The sequence below is a fragment of the Gadus chalcogrammus genome, chromosome 17 (genome assembly GCF_026213295.1).
Source record: "Gadus chalcogrammus isolate NIFS_2021 chromosome 17, NIFS_Gcha_1.0, whole genome shotgun sequence".
NCBI lineage: Eukaryota > Metazoa > Chordata > Actinopteri > Gadiformes > Gadidae > Gadus > Gadus chalcogrammus.
The window spans coordinates 9,547,759-9,560,119 of record NC_079428.1 but is presented as its reverse complement, the minus strand read 5'-3'; the positions used below and the strand labels follow the sequence as shown (position 1 = coordinate 9,560,119).

General features: G+C 48.5%; 1 protein-coding gene across 1 annotated transcript in view; it reads right to left on the bottom strand.

Moving 5' to 3' along the window:
* LOC130370472 (mitogen-activated protein kinase kinase kinase 11) overlaps nt 1-12,361 on the bottom strand; it is a 36,974-nt gene that overhangs the window by 8,322 nt on the left and 16,291 nt on the right. The window contains exons 2-6 of the mRNA XM_056576222.1: nt 11,082-11,262; nt 7,788-7,936; nt 5,906-6,081; nt 5,171-5,417; nt 2,902-3,015 (exon numbers count right to left, since the gene is read on the bottom strand). Of these exons, the coding sequence (XP_056432197.1) occupies nt 2,902-3,015; nt 5,171-5,417; nt 5,906-6,081; nt 7,788-7,936; nt 11,082-11,262 (867 nt within the window). The remainder of the gene's footprint in view (nt 1-2,901; nt 3,016-5,170; nt 5,418-5,905; nt 6,082-7,787; nt 7,937-11,081; nt 11,263-12,361) is intronic.

Genomic DNA, 12,361 nt, shown 5'->3' with positions numbered 1-12,361 from the left:
ACATGCCCTCACGCACACACACACACACACACCAGGTGAAATTAGTGTTAAAGTGTATCGCTTGTGTCGACATGACACGACAGCTTGTTCCACAAGCAACCACCACCAGCCAGCCCCCCCCCCCCCCCCCCCCATGCACCCACACCCACACCCACACACACACACAAACCTGCAGATCCCAGCCTTGTATATCTATCTTTAGTGTGACACACTGGGGTGCTAAAAACGTTGAGGTGACATTTAGAGTTGCTGTTATGCCTCCTTTATCCAGAGCACCTCAAGGCCTCTGCATTGTCACTTTAAACAAGAGAGATCTCAGAAGTCCATCACTGCCTCCCAGACGGACCGCTTTAGTAGTTCTAGGGTCTGGCCTTTTGCAATTCTTACAAACATAAAAGCCGTAAATTACACTAAATGTAGCCACACTTATTCTCGCTCTCTTGGATCAACAACTTCAGGGGATGGGAGGCGGCGCACCCGAAATGTTCTGGGATCAAACCCTCGATGTCCACCGTCTAATCTGTAAGCATCCTTGAGGAAGATGCCCCCCCTTAAAGGCTCAATTATTGTTCCAGGTCGACGCAACGCAATGACCACGCAGACGCTTCGACGCAGTCGTTAACCTGTTTTGGCGTCTGATTTTAGTGAGCGGAACAATCACAGTCCTTGCTGCTGCGTCGCCGGGACACAAGGTTACAATTTTTGGGAGGCAGACGTCAGGCCCTTGCGTTGAATGCAAGGAGTGTCCGCAAGGATGTAATGGGTCTGTAGCGTCGACGTGGAACCAAAACTAAGCCTTAAGCCCTATCTGCTGCTCTTTAATGAGCCTGGATCTGAATCCACTGAATCCAAAACACTCTGGATAAAAGCTAATGGACTAGAGAAATAATGCATACATAAAAAAAAAAACTTGAAAATATTAGCTCCTTCTCCTGTCGTTTCAATTCACACCACTGATTTTTTTTTTTCGACAAATCGAGCATAAACCTCTAAAGCACTCCGAGCCGGAGAGTCGCCGCTTGATGCCGGATGATAATAATGGTGATGGTAATAAACAACAATGGTAAAGAGCCACAAAACACATTTTAATGAGAGCCGCGCTCCACGCCATTCGCCGTCATTATGTACCGTCATTAGCCAGCCCTCCCGCTAATGAATAAACGAGGCGCGCAGATGTTTCAAATTAACTCAACACTTTTTTAGGACTTTTGTCTGATAAATCTTCATCGCGGTTTGTCTCTCTCTCTCTCTCTGAGGCTAACTGACACACCCCCCCTCTCCCCCTTTTTCGTTTACACCACTCGTCGTTGCCCACATCACAAATTCTTAAATTTTAAGGTCTCGTAAAGATCGTAAAGTAAAAGGCTTTTTTACGATGTGACTGGAGTGTGTGGATGAGGGAGAAAAAAAACGTCTTGAGGTATCCGTCTGAGAGTCAAGCAGGCGCAGTAGGTTTCGGTAAATCAATACTGCTTACTTGCACAAACGCACATAAACACACACACACACACACACACACACACAGAACAGAAATCGTTTGTATATTATCCTCAATTCAGTAGACTGCACTATGAACACTGTGTGCATGCCAAATTGCCTTGTCATTGCTTTTCTGTGTGGAATGAGAAAGAGCAACAGTTCTGTGGATATATGGCGCCCTCTAGTGGATGGAGTGGGTAACTTCCGGTCCAGGAGGATTATAGAAAAAATGCTGGGAAATGCTGAGCAACAGAGGAAGTCGGGGTAGTGTTTGGACTGGAATGGACTATTGTTGGGATAAGGGTGTGTTTGTCTGTGGGAGAGACGGAGAGAACAGAGAGAGAGAGACAGAGAGAGAAACAGAGAGAGAGACAGAGAGAGAAACGGAGAGAGAGCCAGAGAGAGAAAGAGAGAGAGCAGTGGAGAGGAAGCAGGAAAGAACAGAAAGAACAGAGGTCCAAGGGGAGGGAGGGATAGAAGGCCATGGAGAGAGAGCGAGAGAGAGGGGGGGGGGGGGGGGTTATAAAAGGAGCAAAGGATTGAAACAATAGAAGGATGAATGGCCAGAAATGTGGGAGCGAGAGTGGAAGAGGAAAGAAGAGGAGAAAAGAGGAGAAGAGGAAGATGGCCGAGAGGGAAATGGAGGGATACAAAAGGATGAGAGGCTGACGAAAGAGGATCTGGAAACATTTTAAACAAGGATGAAAAGGGACTGTAATGTGCATTGTGGTGCGTTTGTGTGTGTGCTTTAACGCACACTAAGGAGGTAACAGCTTTTTAAACGGATGGGAAAGCCAGAATACCGCCTGCAGACATACATGCTTCACTTATACGACACTATTTCGGTCAAGATGTAGGGTTGTGTGTGTGTGTGTGTGTGTGTGTGTGTGTGTGTGTGTGTGTGTGTGTGTGTGTGTGTGTGTGTGTGTGTGTGTGTGTGTGTGTGTGTGTGTGTGTGTGTGTGTGTGTGTGGTGCTGCAGTCATTAGAGGAAGAGTGTGTGTGTACATGCTCTCAGCTAATCGTCTCCCTGGTGAGTGATACTGTTGGGGCAGAACCGGGCTCGACCGGTCAGAACTAGACTAAATCAGAGCGGATAGAATCAGGCTAGACTGGACCGACCAGTGAGGACAAGAAGGAGTTTGAACGAGTGCAGACTAGAGCCAACCGGTAGAGGACCGGAAGGGGCTGGAGAAAGACCTGGCAGAGGACAGGAAGGAAGAAGGAGGACACAAAGACCTGAAGATGAATGAAGAATTGTGACCTGATTGGTCTCAATCCTTTTTTTTAATATTTAACCTCCACTTCAAGCAGCCTTAATTACTCTGGAACGCAACACAAAGACATCATGATCACTCTTTTGTCAGTCAGTCAGTCAGTCAGTCAGTCAGTCAGTCAGTCAGTCAGTGTGTGTGTATCTTACGCTGGATGGCTCTGAAGCGCGGTCCGAAGGAGGGGGAGGAGCCTACTAAGTCTGGAGAGTTCCGCCTTTTCTCCAGACCTGGAGACGCCTGCACCGTGATCTTATGGATGAAGTCTGGAACCCATAGACACACATGGAGATAAATACACACATATATATACACACATACAGTCTGGAACACAAAGACACACATGGAGATAAACACACACACACACACACACACAGATCTTATGGATTAAGTCTGGAACACATAGAGTGATAAATACAGACATCTTAACCCTGTGTGTGTGTGTGTGTGTGTGTGTGTGTGTGTGTGTGTGTGTGTGTGTGTGTGTGTGTGTGTGTGTGTGTGTGTGTGTGTGTGTGTGTGTGTGTGTGTGTGTGTGTGTGTGTGTGTCTGTGTGAGAGAGAGAGTTACTGTTAGAAAGTGAGAGACACAAACACACACATAAACACACATTCAGAGCAAAAGAGAGAGAGAGCGATAGAGAGAGAAAGTCAACACCAGTGTTTCTCTGTACAGGAAGCACTGAGGCGTGGTGACGCTCTCTCTCTCTCTCGCGCTCCACCCGCCACATCACCACCCTCTGCTCGGAAAGGCCTGACCACAGGACACACACACACACACACACACACACACACACACACACACACACACACACACACACACACACACACACACACACACACACACACACACACACACACACACACACACACACACAGAACATCATGGCTTGGACATTCACAGGACCACAGACAGCAGCCGTCTGAAGGGTGACCAGAGTGCCCCCGGTGGCCAGGAAGTACACTGCAGCTCAATGCAAACAAAGGAACATAATAAACATAAAACAACATCCATAGAGTGTATGGGTCACTGGTTCATCTTCATTTTATGCCTGTTAAGGTTTATGATGTAGTTGATTTAATTTAAATAAGGGAAGGGAAGTTAGGCTGCAATAAGCTCAGCCAAGTTAAACAATGAAGTTCATTCAGAGGTCATCACAGGTGCAGTCAAAGTTTAGTCAAGTGAAGCTTAGCCAAGTTGTGCTAGGCTAAGATAAACAAAATTAAATTAAATAAAGCTAAAAGTGAAGTGAATGAGTGAGGGATGCTAGTCAAAGCCAAGTTAAATTTAACCAGATTCTCTGTGGTTCTTCAGTTGGAGCTCAGGGAGATGTGATTAGGGGAATTCTTTAGGGGATCTCCTAAGTCAGACACTGCATTAAAACAAAGAAATAGGTTGCACACTGGAGCCGTAGAGAAACAACTCCCGCGAGTGTGAAACCCAAGCGTCAAACTGTATAACTGCTGTACGAGCCCATTGATGAACCTTGATGATGTAATGCTGGCCCTCGCCCACGGTTCCTACGGCGATCTTACCCCTGGAACACTGTAGCTCTGCTACAAGAGTGAGGAACTATGCGTATACAATGGCCAGGGTCCTGCACTACTGATTCAGACCACAGGGGGCGCCTGACTAAAAAGGTTTGAAGAACCACTGAGTCAGTTAATTCAGAGGGTACCTTGCTAAACCTAACTCTACTCACTTAACTTCGTTAACTCAACTAGGTGTTGAGGCAGATTTCTATCATGCAAGCTTATGGGGAAGAAAAAATGAAAGCAATATTTAACAACTTTCTAGAAACATTTCTCAAGTCGTCTTATTCTCGAATAAATGTAATGTGGAAAACGCATGACATGAGGAGAAGTACTCACAGCAGCAGTTAGTACCCATAACGAAACCCACTTCTGTGGAAGTATTGAAACGCACCCCCCCCCCCCCCCACCCCCAACACAAAGACAAAATAATACTGTGACTGTAATTTCTATATTTATATCGGCTCTGTTCTCAGTTCTGGTGACTCATAACTTCAGCAGTGAGGCCCGTGCTTTACAGCGAGCTATAACAGTGAGCTGCCGGTGCCGCTGTCGCCATACCCACACATGTGCATTCACTCATGCATACATACATTTATATATTCCTACATAAAAACATAATTTACCCATGCTCGCACACACACACACACACACAGTCACACACACAAGCAAGATATGCGCACACACAAGAAACACCCAAACACATGAGCAAGAAGTGTGCACACACAACACAACCAAGCATGTAGTGCACACACACACACACACACACACACACACACACACACACACACACACACACACACACACACACACACACACACACACACACACACACACACACACACACACACACACACACACACACACACACGGCGTCTCCCCCACCCACCTTGGGGCATGCTGATCTTCTCCCCGTTCTTGGACTTGAGCTTGTGCTTCTTGAAGGTGCCCTTCCTCTTCTTGACGTTGGGCTTCTCCTGCTCCTGGTTCATGTGCAGGATGAGGAGGCTGAGCTCCCGCTCGAACACGTCCTGCTCCCACTGGGCCAGCTGCTGCTCCCGCTGCCGTAGGAACTCCTCGTGGGACTTCTGCTCCAGCGCCGCGCGCTTCAGCTCCTCCTCGCGGCATCGCAGCTCCTGCAGGGAGGGGGGGGACGGGGGGGGGCACACGGGCGGAGTGAACCAGGTGTCAGGGTGTGTGTGTGTGTGTGTGTGTGTGTGTGTGTGTGTGTGTGTGTGTGTGTGTGTGTGTGTGTGTGTGTGTGTGTGTGTGTGTGTGTGTGTGTGTGTGTGTGTGTGTGTGTGTGTGTTAGAGAGAGATAGTGACAGGTGACACGTGACCGTATGATATTGGCACCAATATGATGGATGGGGGATGACGGATGGATGGATCAACAAATGAATGATTGGATAGACGACTGAAAACATTGGTGGACAGATGGGTAAATGGGTGGAGGACGGGTGGATGGATGAATGCAGGAATAGATGGATGGATGAATCAATGAAGGGAAGATGGATGGATGGATATATGATGGATTGATGGATGAACCAACAAATGAATGAATGAATACATTGAAGGGTCGATGGCCTCCATCCCCCCCCCCCCCCCCCCCCCCGTCTCCCACCTTCTCCTTGGCCCGCAGCTCGTCGAACATGTCCTGGATCTCCAGCTTCCAGTTGTCCTGCAGCGAGTGGAAGGAGTCTTGGGGCATGTCCTCCTGCACCTGGCGCTCCAGCGCCAGCAGCTGGGCCAGGATGGAGCCGAAGCTGGGCCTGCGGTGGGGGTCCTGGTCCCAGCACTCTGCACACACACACACACACACACAGAGAAACACGCATGATTACATGAACACACACAAACACACACACACGATCATATAGACATGTATGCAGACACTAATATGCACACACACACACACGCACAAAGTACGCAGACACTAAGGCCCAATCCCATTTCTACCCCTTACCCCTTAAAAACAAGGGGGAGGGGTAAGGGGAAGGGGTAGAAATGGGATTGGGCCTTAGGGTGCACTCACACTAGGCCATCTGTACCGTGCCCAAGTCCGTTTCACACCTGTGGAGGAATCGTGCTCAAGTCTAGATCGTTTGGTTAGTGTGAGCACGCCAGCCGTACTCAAGTCCACTTCCATTCCGTGGCCTGAGCACACTTGGGAGAGGCGTGCTCAGGCCACGGTACAGATGCTAATGAGCCGACACGCCCACACACACGGCTACGCAACCTGAGCTGGATGACGTATAGTCCATGCGACCCTTATTTCCCATTAAACAATAAACTTTACGGCTAGCGGTTCACGTTGGTGCAATAGTGAAGTTGAGTTTTTGATCAAAAATACCCGGTTCGCCACTCGTCACTTATTTTTTTTATGAATGAAAACACCCGTACTTGAGCACGGTTAGGTGTGAAACGGACTTGGGCACGATACAGATGGCCTAGTGTGAGTGCGCCCTAATAAGCATACACACACGCACGCACACACACAGACACACACACACAAAAGTAGGCCGACACTAATACGCACACAGTTGTTTGCACACACTCGCATAAAAGCACGCCGACACAGTCATATGCACACATTCACACACGCACACACGTACGCAGACAGACATATGCAAACACACGCACAACAACATGCATATATGCGTCATGAGTTATGAGTATAAGTTGTTGGTAAACTAGCTCTATAAAAGCACCCGTTGCACAAGTCCCACTGTTTCGGCCTTGATATCACTTCCTCCTGCAGTGCTGACATTAATCAACAGAGGAAACACATTTCCCTTCCTTTCGCCCCCGTCGCCACACAGCACAATTTGGCCGTATGACGCATCTAAAAAACATTCCAGCGGCTTCAGACTTCAAACTCTGAAGCCGCTGAGTTTTCCGCTCACGACTCCGCTCCTCGCCGTACGCATGTCACGGTTGCCGAGACGCATTGCGCGGTCGATTCTTGCGTCCCAGATCTAGACCGATAGTTTGCGAGACCAATCAGGGAAGGCGGAGCAGCTAAATGCTGAAAGGTTAAAAGCTACTTTCTCAGCGTCTTCATTTGGGCTAGCTGCTGACATCAAGTCACGTCACGCCGTTTAAATATGGAAAACAGGAAGGAGTGAACGAAGGTGGAATTTGAATCCAACAGTTCTGTCTTTTTTGGCAGAATGTGCTTGCAACACAATTGTTACGCAAATGTACAGGACACATTCAGGGCTGCAAATCAGGGATTCCGTACCATATTACCACAAAAATGTGAATGTAAATTATTCTACTTACACCACCCTTGCATCAAATTAATATGTAGTTATCATTACACTATCCTACAACTCAAAGTATGTTTCTAACCCTTCCCTCCCTCCCTCCCTCCTTCTCTCCCGATCTCCCTGAGAGAAACCGTCCCTCTCTTCCTGACAGTTGCTATGGTCCCAGGCCATAGCAACCTCCCACCAGCCCCCCCCCCCCCCCCCCCCCCCCCCCCCCGGTGACCGAGGTCGTACCTGACATGAGCTGGGCGAAGGGCTCGGGGCAGGTGGAGGGGATGGGGAGGGTCAGCTTGTTGACCGCCACGCCGTAGGCCACCGCAAGCCCGTCGATCCCCCGGTAGGGCACCTCGCCCGTCAGCAGTTCCCACAGCAGGACGCCGTAGCTGGGGAGGGAGAGGGGGGTGAGACGGGGGTCAGAGGGTGGTTGAGAGGGGGGTCAGAGGGTACTTGTGTGGGTGGGATACCGGTGTTTTTTTTTTTTTACTAATGCCCGTTTGTTACTAATTATGTGATGCAGACAATAAAGCAAAACGGTGTGTTCCAGTGCAGAGCTCCATCCTCAGAGCTAACGGGATCAGTCTGTATACTACAAAAATGATAATGTTCAATCGGCTTGTGACATCAGAAAAAAAGGTCTTCACACACACACACACACACGCGTGTTGAAGCTGGAGGGAAAGCGGGAACCAGAGAGACGAAGAACGAGGGAGACGAAAAACAGCAAAAAAAGATAAATGGAGAGAGACCGGGACAGGGTGGTGGGTAAAGAGGGAGGGAGAGAGGGAGAGATTGGACTTTTGAACGGACTTTCTGATGTTAAACAGATCTATTGGAGTTTGGTGGAGAATCGCAGTCGGGCCGAAACCCTTGGTATTTTTAAGAGCTATTTAATGATTAACTTCAGATCAATACCTCTGTGGTATGTTGGGTCACTTCTTCTACCACATGATATAGTGCTAGATGTCTCAACTTGGGACAGATTTCATTCTGGTCATGATGTTTCCATGACAAATTGTCTAAATATGTACCATCTGTCCATGGCAGGGTTACCTATTACAAACATGGTTGGCTGTGCGTGCAGCCAGGGGGAATTGAACCGTGCTGTTGCAAAAATCGACTGTGGTCACATTAGCGACTACAGCAGTGTTATAAATATACAAATATAAACAGCATTGTACTGCATTTTGTCTGATTCAGCCCGATGATGCAAGGATGAATTGCAATTTCCAGAGGCGAATGTGTTTGTTTTGGCTTTCTTTTCATATCACTGTGATGTAAATGATGTTTGTTTGTAGTGTCATTATAACATCGCTGACACAAAGATTATAATTTGACTGCATAAATAAATAACAGAATTGGCATTCTTGTCATTTTGAGAAAGGGTTAGAAGCCTTGCTTTAGTTAACTGGGTTACTTACTTATGCTGTTCATTAATTAACAAAACAAATCTCACTAATAAGAAATTGATAGCCTACACTTATCTGATAGCAAAGCCAGGTGTATCAAAGTAAATCTATGTGCATATAAATAATAATATTACAACTCAAATCCAGCCTTTGAAATAAATAATTTCTTGTATCTAGTATAGGGAATCAACCCCATGGTGTGTAAAAAAAAAAAAGTTATATCCCTGGCTTTTGGGATTGCCGAGTTCACGGCACAACAAATCCTAGCCATCTTGAAGGTTGTTTGTTTACTATTGTTTATGCCCCCTGGTTGCATGTGCTTGTCTGCTGTGAAGTGGCCCAGAAAACCTGTCTATGCAGTCAAGACTCAACACACACACACACACACACACACACACACACACACACACACACACACACACACACACACACACACACACACACACACACACACACACACACACACACACACACACACACACTTTGGGAAAATGCCTTTGTTTCATTTGATTTCAACATATACAGGGAATAACAACTGTTCAGCTCCAGAATACAAGGAGACACACACACAAACACACACGCACACACGCACGCATGCGTGTTTCCTTTCGTCCCAGAGTGGCTGAAAAAATCTTAAATCCGTATACATTTTGAATTTGTGGTTTGTATGTGTTTGCGGATGTGTGCATGTGAGCATGTGTGCGTGTGTGTTGCCAGCCCCCCGGCCCCTCCCAGGCTCTAGTAGAGTGTAGTGTAGTAACGTGGGGCCCCCGGCCCCACCCTGGAGGAAGGCAGCCGCACGCCTGCTAAGTGGCCCCTTTCTCTCCGTCTCTCCGGTGCTAAAACAGTCCTTTATTACAGCACAGAGCCCAGGGTCCTTGCTGGCTCTAGTGCTCCACCGTAGAGAGACCTCACACACAGACAGCACGGAGCCTGTAGTGGCCGTGGCCGCCTCCCATTGGTTGACCGTTTTGTGGGCCGATTGGTCCGTTTGATTGGCTGACTCAATACGTGAACATGCACACCAATGTGTCAACGACTGATACGAAAGCATAAGGTAAAACAGCTGATCGCCTATATGCATAAACAAGAGTTTTATATGCATAAACAAGAGATGAACAGAACATTTGGATGTATCCTCGACGGGCTTAGTGGTCATGCAAACGCGGTAATCTGAATGTCTAATACCTCACCATAATTACTACCTTACTTCATACCTGATTTATTGCGAATTCAATCCGATTGTTCAGCCTTTATCAAACTAAGATGTGTGTGTGCGTGCTCGCGTGCGTGCGTGCGCGCGCGTGCGTGCGCGTGACGTGTGTGTCAACGGGTTAGGGTTAGGGTTTCTGATTGGTTTATTGACACCCGCGGCTGATGCGGCCGTCTTGAGGCGTACAGGTGGACGGAAAGACGAAAGAGAGTGAGTGAGTGAGTGAGTGTGTGTGTGCGCGACGTCACACAATTGACCACATATTGGAGACGTGGACGCAAACACATCGTCATGTCATCGACACAAAAGGTGCACACAATCAAACGACACACCGAAGGAGTGTGTCATTCCGTCTGCCCTTCGGCAAGCCGGTCCGTCCGTCCGTCCGTCCGACCGTCCGTCCGTCCGTCCGTGCCAGTAGTAGACACAATAGGACAGTGTGCCCAGCCACACGTCTCCCTCCACACAGCGCACACAGCAGTCCTTTGAAGCAGCCGTCACATGTCCACCCCTCCCCTCCACCCCTCTCCCTATCCCCTCCCCCCTCTCCCCCCCTCCTCTCCCTATCCCCTCGCCATCAGTCCATCTCCCTCTCTCTTCATTAACTCGTCTGTTTCTTTTGATGGGGTCCCGACTGTGAACATCAACACCGACCCCTGCTGCACAACAGGGGGGGCCCCCCACCCAGGGCCGACCCCGACCAATCAAAAGTGGCCGCAGTCTGCGATCTATGAGAGGAAGACCGCTCGCGTTGTTTCGAATGACCAAAAAAAAAAAAAAACTAACCAATAATTTCATCATTGATAATTATCTTTGGGGAGTCATTCTGCACCCCACGCGCTCAGACGCCCAGCGCGTGCTCCACCCGCGGCGCCCCACCCGACCCCCAGCGGGGGGGCCCATGCGTACCTCCAGACGTCGCTGCCCTTGGAGAAGGTGGAGGCCTTGATGACCTCGGGGGCCATCCAGGCGTAGGTGCCAGCGGTGCTCATCTTGGTGGTCTTGTGCCACTCCCTGGCCAGGCCGAAGTCCGTGATCTTCAGCGTCAGCCCCTCCATGCACTCGTCCTCGATGGGCTGGGCCAGCAGGACTGAGGGGGAGAAGGGGGGAGAGGGGGGGAGACATGTCAGAGAGGTGGGGAGGGAGGATGGAGGTAGGGAGTCGGGCTGTGCAATTTATCGAATTTTTATCGTTATAAGCGATTTCTAAGTATAGTAAGTAAATCTATTTATTCATTCAATGTTTTATAGAAATTGCGGAAACGGCTGGATAAATATTTGTACATTATTTTCTATTTTAAAATTGTGTGTATTTTTTTAAGGGGAAATAGTCCACCCCAACTTTAACTTTTGTGCATCTGCATCAAAACAAATTGATCTTACCCAACAATATACAACTTCTCCCGGTAATAGCCATGATCCCTTTAAGCAAAACATAGTGTGTTCAAATGGATCATCAGATACTAGCTTGTGGGTCTCCTGTGACCCCGCATGCATATCAGGGGCCCCGGATGGGGTTCCTGAGCCCGAGGATAGGAATTACCGGGATAGCCCCAAATCACATTTACAGCCTCAAAGGGCTTCACGGGTAGCCTAAAAATCTAGAGGCCCCTAGCGGCAGCAAATTTAATTTGCAGCCAGGGAGGACTAGCCTTCTGTCGTCGTTTTTCGCTGCTAGAAACAGAAAATGGGACAGGCCAATCAGATCGCGAGGGGCGGAATCGAGCCGAATGACGACAGAGCTGCGACGGTTCCGTGTTAAAGGTAAACAATAATGGCTGCTGCTGCTGGCGAACAGCTGTCTTTCGACCCGGCTTTGGCCGCGACTCTTCAAGACTTGAAGTTATCATTTTCTTTGGGAAATTAACAAAGAACTGCACTGAAGTCTTTCCTGGAAAAGAAAGATGTATTCTGAGTTTTGCCGACCGGATACGGTAAAAGTTTCCTCGTTGGTCTCCGTTCTCTCAACCCACCATTCGCAACACTTCCCCATGGAAATTTCCGTCGCTCTGACTACGTCACCTTCTTCGTTGCTCTGATTGGTTGCAGCGCTATCCTATTGCGTGCAGAGGGAACTTGAAAGACAACCGTTTATCCCGACCACACTGCCACCGTACGAGACCAGACCCAATATCTTTCCGATATGGGTCTGGCTTGCCAGGCTACTTCACGGGGCCATCTATTATGAAA